Source organism: Ambystoma mexicanum, chromosome 2q, assembly GCF_040938575.1.
Source record: "Ambystoma mexicanum isolate Mex_15411 chromosome 2q, UKY_AmexF1_1, whole genome shotgun sequence".
Classification (NCBI taxonomy): Eukaryota; Metazoa; Chordata; class Amphibia; order Caudata; family Ambystomatidae; genus Ambystoma; species Ambystoma mexicanum.
In genome coordinates this window covers 124100554-124119030 of record NC_090924.1, presented here as the reverse complement: position 1 = coordinate 124119030, position 18477 = coordinate 124100554, and the positions used below count along the sequence as shown (strand labels likewise).

The 18477-nt window shown below is 44.7% G+C and overlaps 1 protein-coding gene across 4 annotated transcripts in view; it reads right to left on the bottom strand.

Annotated features, from left to right (window-relative positions):
- The window catches only part of ABAT (4-aminobutyrate aminotransferase), a 719432-nt gene that overhangs the window by 284891 nt on the left and 416064 nt on the right, over positions 1-18477 (bottom strand). For all 4 annotated transcript variants that reach the window (XM_069647042.1, XM_069647043.1, XM_069647044.1 and 1 more), the window contains 2 exons: positions 15332-15449; positions 5129-5178 (listed from right to left, as the gene is read on the bottom strand). In XM_069647042.1, the coding sequence (XP_069503143.1) occupies positions 5129-5178; positions 15332-15449 (168 nt within the window). The remainder of the gene's footprint in view (positions 1-5128; positions 5179-15331; positions 15450-18477) is intronic.

Below are 18477 nucleotides of genomic sequence, written 5' to 3'. Positions count from 1 at the left end.
ACAAAGTGACTAGAAGCATGGATATTATCAACAGGCTCTTGGTTGCTTTATTATTTTAATGAATAAAACTCACTGAGCAGGATGTCAAGTGATCACATGCCAAAAATAGGCGGGCTTGAGAAAGTCAAGGAAAATAAGGGGTCGGTGGGGCAGTTAACCGGGTTCACGCCATAGGGCCTTGTTCCAATGCATGTAGATCTTCTGTAATCTATGTGGAAACTGAATGCATGTGTCTCTGTAAATTGGGCAGTGCATTTGTGTCCAGTCATTCTTGCATAGTCAGTTAAAGGAGTACTGTTTAGTTGGGTAGTTTCCATTTTCTAGGGGCAATCTCCAAGTAAATAGATTCTTCCAAAGAACTAGATCTGCTCAACAGTCTCACTTTCAGACAGTGCTCTGTGTTTTAAAAACTACGGTTCGCAGTGTTGAGCCGCCTGGAGAATCTAGTTAAGTCCTGAAGTAGAAGCCACTGGCCTCTGATCCTGTACATTCCAGACTGACTTGCTGCTTCAAAGGACCACGTTACTCCTGTTGTCCAGCATTTATATTCATGGATTCACATGCTCATGAAAATTCCCGCTTGTCAGGCTGGGAATCCTGGATACAAATAATGAAGCAGTTTTGCTTTATATTAAAAAAATTAAGAACTGCTTGGTACTTGTATAGTCTATTGCTGTCACGTTTGGTCAAATTGCCCCAGCCAATAACAGTGGTCCTCCTTAGGTCCACACTGGGCAGCTATCTTCAGATTTAAAAGTCAACGTAATGTGGCAGTAGGAACCAATTAAGAGCTGTAGATGGGTAGGCGGGAGGGTTGCATGTGCCTGCATGAAAGATAACAATGCTGGAGAACAGGAGTTACAGGTAAGTAACTTGGTCCTTCTCCAGCATTGGATCTTTCATGGGTTCACATGCTCATGAATATGATTATATAGCAGTACATGCACAACAACCAAAGGGAGGAGGCATAGGTCTCAACAGAAGCATTGGAAACTCACCCCTAGAGCACTTACCACTAGCAAAAATGATGCGAAGCACCACCTGGCTGATACGTCCTTACTCCATGACAAAGGCATTACAGCATTGGAATGGTTCATACTAAGAAGAAGGGATTTCCATACACAAAACCTTCGCAATAGAACTTATAAACATCATTGTGTACAACAACGACTTCCGGTTCAACAGTCAATTTCAGGGACCTCGATGGGCTCAGCATTAGCTCCCTATTATTTTGAGAATACCTTTGTCCTGGAACACCGACACTGGAAGAACAAGATCAAAAGTTGGCTAAGGTATATAGACAATATTTTTGGTATTTTGTACGGTATGGAAGAAGAACTACTACAATTTTGGGAATATATCAATCTATGTAACGAAAGAATTAAATTTACCATCGAGATTGGAAAACCAAAAATCAAATTCCTGGATGTGACAATTGAACTGACAGAAACTGGGTTTAACACTATCATCTTCAGAAAAACCACAGATGTGAATAGTTCTCTGCACTACAATAGCTTCCACCCAAGGCACCTGAAAGAGCATTTACCGTATAGTCAATTACTGAGATTGAAAAGAATTACATCTGATGCAGGGAAACTACAAGATGAATATGAAACTATGAAATCAAGATTTTTGAACATGGGTTTTCCGGAAGCAATTCTTGATAAAGCTATACTCAGAACGGAAGGACAGAGTCGTGAAAATCTCCTAGGAGCTAAAGTGAAGAGAGACAAATCAAAACTAATCTACACACTCAAATATTCTAGCCAAAGTTTCCAAATCAAACGGATCATTAACAAAAATTGGGACTTCATAAAATCTGACCCGAATCTCAGCCACCAATGTTGCCATACAAGAGAGGAAACAACCTACGTGACAAACTCATTAAAGCTGAAAAAACAAAGAAAACATCACAAAGAAGTCTCAGTATACAAAAATGTGGCACATTTCCATGCCTAAATTGCCAACATTGTTCGAACGTGATCAAAGGCAACCATATTCGGCATCCGAATACTGGGAAAAAGATACCCTTGAAAAACTATGCAACTTGTGACACCAGGAATGTGATTTACACTATACGTTGCCCATGTGGACCTGTAACATAAAATCACCAGTGTTCCGTCACTTTAGGGACAATCATCATAATATCTCGCAAATGAGAGTGACCATCCTTGAGGTGGTGCATCCGCTCCCAAGGGGAGGTAATCTACCCAAAATATTGTCCCAGCGGGAATTGTTTTGGATCCACAGGTTGGACGGCATGACACCCTTAGGTCTAAATAAAGATTACTTACCTAGGCCCATTCCTTTGAATTTTCAAAAATAAAAAACACTATGTCTCTTCCCTCTTTCTTTTGAAACTTGGTAAACTCTACATAGTGGTAACTAGTTAGACGTCTTCCACTGTGGAACAGCATGCCATTGGACAGCGCAGCAAAACAACTTTGGTTCAAATCTGTACCTTACTACACTATTATGTATTAGATTGTGAACCCGGTAGGGGACAGCACCACTGATGTGTTAACATTTGTATGTATGCTTGTTACAGCGCACAAAACCCAGAGGTATCTAGGCGCTAGTTACATACAAGTGCTATTGCAAGAGGGAAGAAAAGTACATATACAATCTGGTAAGGCGTCACCACAATTTACAGTGAGTTACAACAGGCATGCATTTAAGGACATAATCAGGGTGGAAATACAGCTTGGGTGCAGCTCCACAATTTACAGGCTGCTGCAACATGCGTGCATATAAAAGGAAATGGACGGTAATGAAATACAACTGTAAAGCTTCTCCTCATTTTATGGGGAGCTACATCAGACATGCGTTTATGGACAAAATCAAAGCGGAATACAGCTTGGACGCAGCTCCAAAACTTACAGGTAGCTCAAACAGGCAGGCAAAAATATGTAATGTCATACAGTTGGAAAGCTTCACCGCATCATATGGGGAGAAACATCAGACATGCATTCATTGTGCGGACCAAGTTCAACGTGAGTGAGCAGGCGGTAGAGGTGGTTATACGGTGATCCGGCGGTATTGGTTGAAGGGTGACCTTATGTTAGGAGCCGAAGGCCGACTTTTGCAAGTGCATGGATCGAAGTCGCAACGTAGGCCAGGTGTTAGAGATGAGGTTTCTAACGTTAGTTATATTGGGTGTATCGGTTGTAGTGGAAACACATAGCAGAAAACGTGCAGTGCCAGGGAGACACGGTGAGGTGTAGGTAATGATGCCACTGGGATAGGTAAGGTGAGAGACTGTGGCCGGAATAGCTGCAGTATAGTGGTGCGGATAAAGTCGGTAGTTCAATGTACATGCGCAGAGAGGAGGCAATGCCCGGGCAGTGATGGTACACGCCCCGTAGAATAGTCGGCGCTCTCCTATTCATGTGGTTTGAGGTAATGTAGGATTTTGCGTGAGATTAACATCATGGATGAAGCAGGGGGTGGTGAAGAGCAGGGTGTCACGCTGAGTCGCCGTCCAGCCACAGACAAACACAGACAGGCCAAGAGCTTTACCCTAGAGCCCTCACCGGCGGAATGAGCCGGCTTCGCCTGCCGGCTACGAACAGGCCTAGGAGACAAGAAGGGCCCAGCCAATCACGGCGGATGCGAGGAGGCACTCCTCCCAGCTGATGCAGGGTGCTGCAAGGATGAATAAGACAGCCATCTTGATAAGGAGAACGATCAGCATACTCCAGTCCCGGAAAGGAGAATGTAAGTAGCAATAAGGTTGCAGAAAGCACGCCCTCGACTCCTGATATTATATCAAGGAGGGGGAGACGGACACAGACAGGACAAGAGCCTTACCCTTGAGCCTTCCCCGGCGGAATTTTATTACCTCTTTTCCAGATCAACATTTGTTTAATGCACAACCAATGTTTACACACACACACATCCCTAAAACCACAATCAATCCCATCAATCAAATCAGCTTTATTTCAGGAAAACTCCCATAAAAGCATAAACAATAAAAAACACAAACAATTCAATTGATCAATTATACATAAATACCAAAACAATGCACACATTTGCATAAAAATGCACGCTAGACAGAAAATTAAATTCTTCAAATGTTTACATGTCCAATACCAAGCAGTATCGATATAGCTTGCCACTACAAAAATAAATTCCAGATATAGTGTTATCTTACCTAATATGTGAGCATCAACTACAGCTCTTACACAATATTTGTTGAAGGTTGGTGTCAATTTCTTTCTAGCCTCACTGTATACAGGGTTTGTTAATAGAAAATTAACCCTACTGTTGATTGCGATGGGATGGAAGAACAACTTCTTACTGAATTAATTTTTGACCGTTCACATGTAAATTCAGCCACAGGGAAAATATCTAATGTCAATTTTAAAAAAAAGGACCTTTTCTTAGGAGGGGAGATTTTGTCCAGATTAGAGTTCTGCTGGGAATGAGGTCTTATGAACTAAGTACTGAGGAAATGTTGTTAAGGTCCGAGACATTTCGAATTGCTTTTCTAAATGAAACAACTTTACTCGATTTTTAACTTCTCTTAGATCATTATTCAAAATCACCTCAAATTTCTGTAAAAAAATACTAACCATTTTCACGTTTTTGTACCACTCGCACGCACGGCCACCTTGTGAGTGGATGAAATCCCATGGAGCATACTTTTCAGTGGAATCGATATGGAGCCAATACTGCACCAATTTAAAAGCAATTTTATTACTGATAGCTATGCAATCATACACCTTTTCCCTAAACCCTTAGGGACCTCTCTCTTTGTCTGCTCCATCACTATTTTACTCCAGTTTCTATTATCCTCTTATCTTTCCCTTTCCCTCACAGAGTGTGGTCTGGTTTACCCTGGGCGGGTCACAATACACCACTATGAGGACGGGCCTATGTGCATAAGATCACTAAAGTGATTTAGAGCATAGTAACATTTCTTAACATGGTCTCTTTATATGGCTGCATATGGACAGGTTATTTGTACCAGTCAGTAGTTCTGCAGTCTGCCCCTATTAGTTTACACCATTTTTTCTTTCAGTTCAGATAACTTTTCATGCTTGTGGAACATCACAGATCTCCAATAAATGAAAAATGAGCATGGATGAAGTGCACTGACAAATGCCATCGTAACACAACTACTCACCAAATTTTGTGGTTGCTGCAAAAGCTTAAGCAGAGCTGGATGGTTGTACCCTAAAATAAAAATAAAATTGGAAAACATTTTAACCCACCATAAATATATCGTTTTTTTAAAATGATGTATAAATAAACATTTATATCAATGGACTATACTATTTTCTTTCGTCTTATTTTGTTCTAAGTATGCTACTTTAGCAGAAAAATATAAATGTGCCATGGAAACATACAGCAGTGCAGAAAAGGCAGAATCCCTTTACAGTACAACAGGCTGTGTTTAACCCAGAAGCAAACACCCAGACAATGGTGAACCTTTAACTTTTAACACAGATACAGAAAAGTGGTTTCAAAACAGAATCAAATTCACAACGCATCAACTTCACAGCACATCACTACAGTTGTACAAGGGACCTCATAAAAAGAAAGGATGTTTTGCTCTATCAGTGATGTTTTCAGGTCAGGTAAGTATGAGACCCCCAGACCCCTTTTGTTTTGCATGTTAAGTAACTTTGGGTCTCACCCCAAGTTACCAGGGGAATCCAGACGTGGACCCCTTGCTCGCTGTTCTTAGAGAGGCACAGCTCCAACTCACTGATGAGGCCCGACTAGGCCGAAACATGTGTCTGGGGTTGCTGTTGGAACTCTTGTTCAGAGGAAAATTGCCTAGCATTTTGGTGCTGGACTGCCCCTGGACAGGACAAAGACTGATATATTTCCTCTGTGAAAGGGACAGTGAGCTAAAGACTTTGTTGAGACTCTCCCAGGGGCCATCCACCCAATAACCGGTCAATGGCCGTGTTTGTGCTGGTAGAGAGACTCCAGACCCCCTTTTGTTTTCTATACAGTTCATGTTCATATTGCATAATGTAATCCAATGTGGATACTGATGAAAAGCAAATGTTAGACACTGACATGGCTGTGTCTTCCACCTGGTCAACAATCTTCATATCATTGGAGTTGATTGTCCTCAGGGCTACTATTGAGTGTAAAATTCACAAGATGGCCGCCCTTTTTACGGGTGGTAGGTATTCAGAAGCTGATACAGATTTTATCTGTAAGGCATAACATTAATCTCTAACATCAGCTTCTACATTGACCCCCTCAATCCTTTCTTGCATCTTTGCCTGGCCGCACCAACTATCATGCGTCTGGGATTGTTGGTCAATTCTTGAATCAGAAGCTGTGCTCTTGGTTCCCGTCCCCCCCCCACCTTATTGTATTCTATCCTGTTCTTACTTGCATTAATTGCTGTGGGTCGGTCATCTTCACCATTAAATAAACACTCTATATCTCCCAGACCATGATCCATGGTGTCCACTCACCCTTCTTTTTGTCTATTGTGCGTTTTTGTCTTTTGTTTACACCTTGCATTACTCCCCTATCAATAGGACTTTCATCCGTATTCTCATTCTCAGATTCAACCAAACAGCTTTCTATATCACACCCCTTTATGTGGTTTCTCACAGGGAGTGCGGGGGTCAGTGATTTACTACCGAGTACCTGTACCACCTCACAGCCACTATTTTGTGATGTAACCAAATGCATTACTTGATCATTAGAATGAGCAACTTCTGCACTTCGATTGTCAAGGGTCACAATATTGAGATTCGTATTATCTTCACTAACAACCTATTCTTGCGCACTCTAGATTTTCTGCTGTACATAAAGGCTTGTGATGTAATCTCCTTTTTTTCCATTTACTTGGTTCTTTCAATTCTCTTCCAGCCACAACTGCACTTACAGAACAGGCGTTGGTTGTATTAGTTACTTTTTCCACTGCCATATTGTCATCTACAAGTTCTTGTCTAATTATAGTCGCAGTATTGGTGCCATGTTCCCTTACATTTTTTCTACCATGATTTATACTTCTATGTAAAAGAAGGGATTGTACATCTAGTTTATTTTCTAGCCTTTCACATTTCTCTACTAATGTGGAGAGTAGATTTTCAAAGACTCTAAACATGTCAGTCGACGACATGCTCACATTACACATGTCACTATCATTAAACTCATGTGCGACAGTAGGTTGGGATTGTTCACTACACACTACAGGTGACTTCTCTCCGAGGGGAGTGCAAATCTGACATCCACTCTAATGGATTGGAGTGTACCATCATACATGCCTGATCAGATACACACACTTCCTTAGAGTTAATGTTCAGTGGGCTAATAACACTATCAATTAGCTTTGTGCCCAAACAACATAGTGATCTATTTAAATCAGCCACAATATCTTGAACAGCACATTCTTCATCAATGGAGCTTAAATTGCTAATTTAGGTATAGTATGTTATAATTTTCACAGATTTTGTGGCAATGGTCGGTTTTACAATGATTTTTGGTACACACGTTCTGAGATAGCGGCGAGGTTGTCTAGGTTCCTGGGACTGCATTGCGGGGAAAGAAGGGCTAGAGGAACTCACCTCTGCTAACCAATCTACATTCAACCCCCCCTGCTTGTTTTACTGGCATACGTACAAATGCCACAGCCGAGCCAGCTCTAACAATCATCATCAGAAGACACTATATTTATGGCGGACATGATTGTGTGCTTTGTGGTTTTCACATATACAACTTAGTAATCAATGTAATATGCCAGCAGAGCAAAGCTAACCAATATGTTTTATACTGGCTTACCGCTACTTGCGTCAACCCAGCCTAAAGTGACTTCAAGCCTTCGTACCTTGTGTATCACGCTCATAAATCACTAGTGTGTTTGTTTCCAATTGCTCCCAGTTGTTGGCACCTTATCCTTTCACCCTTTCCACCCTGGACCCTCGACCCAGGAAACAGCGAACAGCACTTAACAAAAGCACTTTGCAAATGCACGCAGCCAGTTCCTTTTGAAGTTGTTTCCGGAAAGGAGGGATGGGGCCAACTGTATTTTCTAAAAAAGCGTTTGCCTAAAATAGTAATAGACAGAGATACAGTTATTGCCAAGAGAATCCTAAGACTCTGTGCAACTTTGTAAATCCGAGTGCCTTGATCTTGGGGAAGGGAGCCACAGAAGAGTTCAATTTTCTCCCTAATTTTACTTTGAACACCATTGAGTTGGCCAAATCCCATTCACACTGTTATTCTGTAGAAGTGAGGGCAAGCCTAGGTTTCGACACAGACAGATTTTTACTTTCCACTGACAGACTTAGACACACCTTAGTTTTCGTTAGGGAACATTCCCAGCTCAGAGTTAGGGTTGCAAAAGGTCACGCTAACCAGAAAGTCCAGTAAAATGTTAAAAATATTGCTAACAAACGGGATTATAGTCATATTTCCCACTGGAAAGTGTACAAACCTGCCTACAGCAACTCATGCCATGACAACCTACAATACGATACTCCTCCTGATGAAATCTATGCTCCACATGTGTGGGTGCAGCTACCTCACCCTGGTATGAGTGCTAGTGAACGTTTTTCACCCGGCGGGGTAGGCAGATCAGGCATTCACCCTCTAAATATGCCCCACATAGTGGTGGCAAAGCCAGGAGAGGGGGGGGCTTCTGTGCTGATGCAAAGGTGTCGGTTCCTAAACGTGTCCCCTGGTAGGCGCAGATCAGTTGGCAGCCCCAGCAATCTGCCCCACAGGGGAGAAGCCTTTATTTTATGTTGGAGGACACTCAAGGACAGACAATGCCAGGGCGGCACCCCAAAAAAAGATCATCCCATAGAAAAAAGATTATCCCTGGCTCTAGGAGAATGCTTTGCGGCTAACGGTGGGTGGTGTGGATAGGCCACATGGCGTGGTCCATTTCTCCAAAAAATAATATTGCTGCCTCCAGTGGGAGCCTCCTCCCAGGGGGAGCAACTCATCTGATCTGCCACCCCAGGGTGAAAGCTCTCTTTCTGTGTGGTGGACTGCAAGGCCCTGTGACCAGTGCTGCCATCCACAACCAAATCAAGTCCATGGGCTCTAGTTGGGGGTTTGGGGGGTATCTTTACTCTGCTGCATCGCACAACAGAAATCCTGATTGGGGTGTGGGGGGGATTTTTGTGAAGGAGTCCTCTGGGCCACATGGCAGGGGAGTTATACTGCAAACACAGCTGCTCACATTCCCAGCGGCTCCACCAGCTTTCCTGCATTCATCCATGATGTCCTCATTCCAGAAGGCGTGAATCTACTGCCTGTGGACGCGGGATGGGCAGCAGAAAGTGGGTTGGCGGAAACACCACACGCAGAAACAAAATTAATTGGCCCTATGGAGGATCTGGATGACCAGGTCCTGCACATTTCGGATTTGAGCTTGGTCTCTAGGTGTCTCGAGGTGTCTGGAGCATGTATTTTTTTTTTGGTTCTACCGCGCCGGAGCACGCAGGCATCAGGGCACCACATGTACATGCAGAATCAAATTAGACACACAGGTCACAGGACAACATTAGTCTATAGATTTTCAGGAGGGCTTTGGATTATGGGTTTTGGATTATACCACTGGGTATGGAGATCGATGTGAACATAAAGTGAAGACGGGTACAGATGATACTAGGGGTGTTTTTTTTTTAACAGATTATGCACTACAAACTAGGTGAATGAAGATGCTTTGAAAGGCTAGTGAATTTGATTCTATTTTGGGACCTGAGCTGCTGCTTCCTTTAAATTCATTTCAAAGCTATGCCTGGTTCAAGCGATGCTGAAGGTTGGGGTAACAACCCCCCCCTGGTTCCAGTATTGCTGTCATGATCTCTGCTTCCAAAAGGTCAGGGTTTTCCCAACTCCCTTGGAAGCAGATCCATAACCCAGGTTCCGAGTGCCAACCAGTCCCAATTGGGACCTTTTGGACCCAGTCCTGGCGCCAGTGGCACCAGGCTCATAAATATCCCCAGTCCCAGCGCTGGAAGCGCCGGGCTCATAATGCTTGGGTGGACTTACCTGCAGCAGACCATGCTGCTTACTTGCCTGCCAGTTGAGCCTCTGATCCTCTTCTGTTTGGAACTACTTTTCCTGTTGGGTGGGGCAGGAGCCACTCCCTAGATTCAGAACACTGGAACTCTTCTGGAAAGCAGGAACTCTTTTCTTACCTAGGCGTGGCTGTGGAAGGAGACACCTAAGCACTACAGGAGGCTATTTAAACCACACCCGATGGATGAATCTTGCTTTGCGTTATTCTGCATCCTCTGCAGCAGAACGCTCATCGTGTCTTCTGCATCGTATCCTGGGCCTAAGGAAAAAAGGCTTACCATCCTGAATCCAGTCTTCAGCAACACCTATAAAGACAAGAAAGAACAGGTTAGCATTCCGGCATCTGAAAGACAAAAGCTTACCAACTCTTTGCACGCTCCGGAGGCCTTCGGCGCTGCATCCCGCATCTGAAAGACAAAACAAGGAGCGTTTAAAGACATTGGGGAACTTTAATACTCACGTGCCATTACTCCTTTCCACATCTAACCCAGTGGGTATTCCGGCACCCTGCAGCCGCTCCGAACTCGTACCTGCAAAATAAAAAGACAGTTAGAGCGCATCGTGAAGCAGGCAACAAGCGCTTACTTACGTGCTTCCAGGCGCTTCTATTCATCACACGGACTCCATCTTCAACTCACTTCAGCCCGTCATCCGCCATCGCCGGAACCCTGCAAAACAAGAGACATCATTACTAAAGACTTTAAAGACAATAGAATTACTCGAAACTTACCGTTCGTGCAGTAAACGACGGACAGCAGTCCTCTGAAGTCAAGTGGCCTGCGCTACCTACCCAGTAAAGAAACTGGTTACAGCACCCTGCCCCGAGGCAGATGGAGAGCTCGGCATTCACTTACCTAAGGTGAGAGCGTTAACCTTTGGGGGTCTACAGGAGAGCAAAAAGGGAAGAGATAGGGACACCCCAATAACCCCAGTTCATTAATCCCATATTTTCTATCTGCAGACATCTCACTCTTGAAGTCAGGCATACAGTGCACAGAGGTCCAGCCCAAAGAGCCAACCGGGTGCTACACATCACCTTTGAAGATACGGTAGTTGCCCAGTCAAGACCGGCGCCTCTGCGAGAATCAGGTGAGCGTTACAATTGCTTTGGATTCCCCAGTGTCTGTTGGGCACTCCACCTGGCACTGACCACAAAGTTAAGAAAGGTGGTTCAGTTTGGGAGTAGAAAGAACCTGTAATTCACCAGAATGTGCCAGAGTATAGCTACTGCAGAAGAACATTCCCCTGCATTTATAATGATCTATTGACAAAACTGCAAGATTGAATGCCATATCCTCAGGACCATGCACTTGCAACCCTTCCATTCCAAGCTTGTCGGGTGCCATTAGTTTACCTCTTGCAGTAACCCTAATTTTCAGGTTGTGTCCCCATTCCTCACTGTACATTCTCTTGCCTTTGTTGCCAGTTTCTTTGCAACATACTGCCCTAATACTTCCCAAAGCCCCAACACCCTTTTGTTGTGTTTCCACCCATGTTCTCTGATTTGAAGTTGTGTCCCATTATTTGGAGCCCTCATTGTTGGGTTCATAACCTAATCAGGACTCCTGCCACATCTTACCCAAATGTGTTAGAACTCATGGTCACAGGTGCTCTAGCGTAAACCTGGCCAATTGGGCCGATCCGTGTTCAGATTCCTTAAGGCCGAGGGACGCCCTCCAGGAGAATTTTGAGCCCCAGATGTTCCTGGTGAAGGCACATAATGAAAGGCTGAAGGACAGAAACATCATGGAAGATTGACTATCATTGGAGGATTGCTGTAGGCTCTGACCAGTTCTGACTATCCATCTCCCTGCCTCTCTACGCTCCAATGCCTTTCCCTGCCACGTTGAGGCAAAGAGTCACTCTATAATATTAAGTGGCCATTCCAGCCCTTGAAGTGGCTTTATCAAAAGATTTGAGGATTGGAAGCTACATGTTCCCGGTCCAATGTGTTGCTGTAGGTTTCCAGAAGAGCTGACAAATTCAATAAAACAATAAACGGGACTAGTCTGTCATGTTCAAGAGCAATAGTTGAAGAATTTTCTCCCAATTGCCCAAAGGGCTATATTAAAACTGCTTTACTCTCTATATCTGATTGTATTCTGCATGCATCATCTTCAACAACCCTCTTTTAGACGTTACTCAATGTTTCGGTTGCCATTGATGCTTTTTATCACAAGACACTTTTACATTCACTTTCTTTGCTTGGTATTTCTGGTTTGTACTATTCAGGTTTTCTTATTTATGTAATCATAAATCATTCCTTGCAGGTTTCCTGGAACGGTTCCACACCTTTATGTTGGCCACTTTCTTATGGGGAACCCCAAGGTTCTGTTCTTGGGCTGCTGCTATTTAATTTATATACCATACATTTGGCTTTCTTAATGCAATCTTTTGGATGTCGCATACTGATTTTTGATTCTTCGCAGTCTTTAACAGAATCTCTTAAGAAGAGTCTTTCTTCATGTGTTTTCTCTGTCAAGGCTTGGATGCAGACATGTTCTATGCTTAAAGCCTTTAAAAACGAAAGTTTTATATCATTCATTTGTCACTCTTGTTACCTCCAGTTTTACTTTCAATTTCTTCCTCGCCTTGTGACCTTGTATTGTTTTTTTTTTTTTCACTCAGCGAATCTTTTCATAAACAAATTTTACCTTGCATTGCCTTGTCTTCAGCATCAGTTTAACATTAGGACATTTCAGCACTTTGCTTTTCTGCTACTATTTGAAGGTGTGTAGTTTCTGGCCTTGAAGTTATTTAGATGTTTACTTCCCAAATATGTTATTCTTGCCCTTCACTCTATTCTACATTCTGCTATGCGTATTCCATTTAATCTTCGTCTTTCATCTTCAATTTCTCCATATCCCGCTCAGTTTCACCGGCTGCCCATCTCTTAGTTTCTATTTTATGCTTTATGCATTATTTTTATATCTATTCCTTCCCTGGCACAGGAATATCTATCCGAACCCCTCTCACTGTATGTTCATTCGTGGCAGTTCCCTTCCTCTTTAACAGTACCTCATACTCCATGTGCTTCTAAGTTATGGAAAGTTCTCCTATTTGAATTGGGAAGTTGTTCCACTTCAGGCCATTTTAAAAAACGTGTAAAAACACCCGATTTTTCAGGGTCATTTTTGTTTTGCAATAATTTTTTTTTTACCTTGTTCATAACCGTAAAGCGGGTTATATAAAGGCGCTATGTGAATAGCATGAAGAAATATGTGCTACATCAGGCCATCTGCACCTTAGGAAAAGCGAAAGCCTGAAATGCAGGCTCATTGCCAACAGCTGGGAGCGCATTACTGTACTAGATGCAGAGGCAGTTTAGTGGCAGTGTGTGCCTTCTTTTACAGAAACGGCAAAACCTCAAACAGGCAGAAAACACCAATGCCAGATCTTAAAGTGTTTTTTGATCCAGCGACATGGTGTGGAACGTGTACAGTCCAGTCTCACGACGCTAAAAGAGCCAAAATACCAGCGAGTAAAAAGGAAGAGGCAGGAATATGCTGGACCTGGCCATGGTGTCAGAAAATGCCTGCCAGCAATTGTGCCCATTTCAACATGGAGGAGACATTTAAAAAGAGTTGTAATATAGGGCAGTTGTTTTAACTTTGTGAGACTCGCACACAATCCACTAAACGTAGTGTGCGACTTGGTCTGTGAAAATCTTTTCCTTTACAAACTGTTCCCAGTCTGGATGTACATTTTAAAAACTTTGAGCTTAAAAAAGGAACCAAACACATTACTTGTAAATTCCTTGCATGTGAAAAAACCTTTCACAGAGCTTCAAACTTCAACCATCTGCTGAAACCTTGAGAATCACAGGAGCCTGGACTATGCTTGCTCATGATGACCTTTAACTGTCCAAGAGGATTGAAGTTACAAGAAAAATTACACTCCGCTGACCATTAGCTCCTGGGGAGAGCTTCTAGACAAGCAGGTGCCTGGCCGGTATGCCTTCTACCAACCAACAACAGTCCCATTCCTCCACACCCATTCCTTGGTCACGAACCCCATTCTCTGCCAAAGTCCCAGGCATATCTGCACATACTGGTCTCCAGCCAGTGTTCCATCCTGGCTGTCACTATGGAAATAGTAAAGGGACTTACTTTCTTTCCTGTTTTGCATGGCCAACCCATTTGCTTCTAGTTCTTTTTGAGGGCAATTGAGCACATTAATTCATTGTGGCTGCAATTTTTCAAATAAAAAACTATTACCACCCCAGATGAAGGCTGCGGGTGCGAATAGTGGTAAATTCTCGGGTGGGCAGGGCCTAATAAAGGCCTGAGCCCCCTCAGAGGCCTGAACGCCAGCATATATAGGTCTCATCTCCTCCCGATTAAATTGTAATGACAACAAATTTGAGGTTGTGAGAGCAAGTTTGCCCCCAGGCGTTCCGCCTAAAGACTCAAAATGGCTGATAGGGTAAGGATGAAGAGCCGCGGCCTGGCAAGGCAGTGTGGGACAGTTTTCTGAGAGTGTGTGGCCCCTGCAATGACTGTTCTGTGCGTCCAGTAGCCTTCCCTGAATGAACAGACCACAGTGGTTTCAATTGCACAATTTCCCACACATTTTCCAGAGAGTTTGCCCTGAAACACTATTAAAACAGCTGGTCAAGAAAAATGTTAACAAGTGCCATTTGTGATTGTGGCCCGCTTTTCTTTAGTGCCCGTACCCATTTTTCTGTCCCAGTCCAACCCTGCGCGAACGCTGGTGCTGACCCAGGTGGACCTCCCCGGGTGCCCAAACCTGGAAAGGACCGAAGCATAAGGAAATACCCTAATATCCTAACTCCAACAGAGGAATGCACACAGCAACACTCCTGTGGCAGGTCCAAGGTTGCAGGGCGGGTATGCGTATGAATGGGCAACCATCTCATTAACCTCGGCAGCGTTAAGGATGGCAGAGCATCGGTGCAAAATGATAGCATAGCAGAGCAACAGCAAAAGCAGCGGCGCCTCCGTTTGGGGAACGAGATGGATTGCACAGGAAGAAAATCAATTGGACATTATATTGTCCCCCACCCGCAGGATTAATGAGGCCTTTGACGAATGGCAGAGTAGCCCCCCCCGTTTGGTGCAAAATGATCATTAGCGCTGCGGGATCCTTTGATGCGTGACATTATTCAAGCGAGCCATGTGTGACCAGGTCTAATTCCCGTCCCTCGGCAACACATCAATGTTATAGCTGCCCTCTGTGCAGCTTTCATTGGCGACATGCCAGCAGTTTTATGATGTAATCAATTCTCTTCGGGCAGAGGTCAGGAAGAAAAGAACAAGCCACGGGAGGTAGCAGGGCCCCCGGGACACGAGGTGCTTACCTAGTGGAATGGAGGAGATCTGGGAGTACAGGTCCAGCATCCGGTTGCCGTCCACATCGACCAGGTAGTTCCCGCGGCTCTCTTCATAGTTGCAGAAGAAATGCACAGCATCTGCATTCTGGGCAAGAAAGCAAGCAGAGGTGACTAAAAGAGCACATGGCGTGCATTAAAGAGACAGGCAAGAGAAATGTACATAACCTGCCAGCAGCCCATTTACCACCCGCAGGAGTAACGTCGATAACCAGAATCCTATTGACTCGGGGCATAGGGACTAACACCGCTAGACCATCACGCCGAGCCTGGCTGTGTATCCGCCAGACAGCAGAGTGGCTAAAGGTCATCGAGTTTGGCAGTAACACCTGCGGGAAAACTGCAGATGTATTGCCAAACTAGGACAGGCCTATGTGTTTTGCAAAGGTTATCTTGCCACTGTGCTTTTCTCGTGCACCTCCCTCTTGAGTTTAGGTGGGTGTTGGATTTTACTTCCTCACACAATGCATCTATACCTAATCCCGCTCTATCGTTATGTGGAAGACTCCCTTCCCAGTTACCATCTTGTAAAGGAATTGGGCGTTTTGCCTTTAAGCGAGTTTTGCTCCAGTTTAATGTTTTCCGTTTTTTCACCCCCTCCTCAATTGTTTCCGTGGGCACGTGATTCCATTATTGCTATAGTAGCTGGCCATTTCATGTTTGCTCTGTACAAGGCCAACACGCGCTTCAAGGTAACATTCCACACAAAGGCAAATAATTAAGACGCGCGAGCAGAACTCACTTCATGAAAAGGCTTGCAACTCCCGACAAGCAGACGTCACCCCTTTTGGATCTAGGATCCCAGACACTGCCCACTTAACAGGACAAGTTACCTGCAGTCCAGATTGCATAATGCAACTTCAGCCTCAGCGCAGGAGGAGTCCAGCCTCAGCCCAAGAGGAGTCCAGCCTCAGCCCAGGAGGAGTCCAGCCTCAGCGCAAGAGGAGTCCAGCCTCAGCGCAAGAGGAGTCCAGCCTCAGCCCAGGAGGAGTCCAGCCTCAGCCCAAGAGGAGTCCAGCCTCAGCGCAAGAGGAGTCCAGCCTCAGCCCAAGAGGAGTCCAGCCTCAGCCCAGGAGTCGTCCAGCCTCAGCCCAGGAGGAGTCCAGCCTCAGCCCAAGAGGAGTCCAGCCTCAGCCCAAGAGGAGTCCAGCCAGTTCCCATAAAGTTCTTTGCAGGCCTGAAGAACTCCCAGAGGAGGCCCATTTCAGAAGCCACCATGGTTTAAAAGTGCCCATCATTCCTTTCAACTTTCAGGTCTGTAGAAGCTGGCCATGTGTGTGTTTGTGCAAGGTTTCAACACACTTAGACCACCCCGGCATTGCCGAAGGCTTAAGGGCCTGATAACCCCTGAACCAAATGAATATATACACACAAAGAGGTGGCAGACTGTCGCTGCATACGGAAAGACACCTGCCCACCTCCCTGCACCTGCCCTCTTTACCGCATACCCACATTCATTCTTCACGCAGTCTATGGACTGGAGCCTGGATAGGGCGGTCAGGACATGTTCTGCTCTATAGATGGGTAGCTCTTGCGATAATTGACTAGCTTGCTTCCAAATAAGGCACCACACTTCCTCATCACTTAACAATGATCAGTCCATCTCCTCCTTCATTGAGTTGCCAAGCAGGTATGGCTTGTGGCTGATAGAGAGTGCCCCTTCTTCCCCTCCAGCTACCCCTTTTGTGAACCCTGCATTCATGTTTGCATAGCCAATTCTTTGTTCTGGCACTTCTGCCAGGCATCCCGGCACCCACATATTATCCTCCTGGTTTAACGGGGACAACATTTAAAAATAATCCAGTGAAGAATCCCGACCACTGCAAGGGCACACTTGAGTGTATCACACAACCACGCACTGATCAACACCAGTGACGTGAAATCACAGTACTAGAAACTGCCCTTACAGAAAATTGCTCGCCATTGTTGGCAGGTTTCACTTCCTTTCTTTCCAATCAACATTTGTTCGATTGAGCACTACCAACATTTGCATATGCACCCCTCTGTCACAAGCATGCCCCTCACTTTCAACCCCCTTGTGACTTCCTGTTAATCTGTTTTGCGCTTCTTTTGTTTTCTCAACCATTTCCCTTCTCGGTTGACCAAGGTTTGGCTCACACAAGCTGGGGGCCCAATACGCCACTATCCCCCCACACTACATCCAATTTATATTAATGTTCGACTAACTTAATAATCTAAGCCTATTATGGGTGTGATGGGTGCTGTACAAAAGCTTTTTAACGTAACATAACATTATGCAATATTATTTAAATTGATTAAAAAGCTGTAATGAGTGTCTCAAATACTTTGGCAGCTGCTCTGGAAGGAAACAAGCCCACCAGAAGGCTAACATTAACCACACCAATATGTAGAGGCGGAGGGAGGCAGTGCTGGTCAGACGTTACGCCTGTGAGAATGAACGCTGATAAATGTCAATGTATGTCCATGGGGAAGAGCAATGCAACGAGCCTGCAAACAGAGGCCACCGCTATTCACCAGAGATGGAAAAGCCACACAACTCAGTGAAAGCTGAGCCAGGATTCTACGCCAACTACCAGCCAACCCATAAATGTTGAGCAAATCATCATGCAGCATAACAGTTTATTTACATCCCAGAAGTTGCATTATGCATAATGGCATTTATCAAGGTACGGCTAGTAAATGAATGCCTTCATGCATGCATTGTCCACTTTGCGTATCTACTATATGTGCCCCCTGTATTATGGCAACTACATCACACTAATGAGCCCACATGGGGTCAAGAGTGTGTGTGTGGGAGTGAGGGGTCGTTTAGGCCCCCCTCATACATTCAACACAATGTAAACCACTTGCTCGCACAATAATGGGGGACGCTTCCATTGCTCGTAGGCATGCTAACAGTAGCAGATGCGGGTTGTTGTGCGGGACACTTGGGCTTCCATTTTGTGTACCCTCAACTCCATCGTTGGACTAGACCTCCCAGTGATAATACGAAAAGGCTTCTGTCCCCTCTGCAGTGCCGGGGCTCACCGCGCTCATGCCCCCCACCTTTTCTCACTGTGCCTGAAAGCTTTGCAGCTCCGTTCTCACGGATGAGCCGGAGATAATTGGTGCATTTGTTTCAATGTAACACTTCA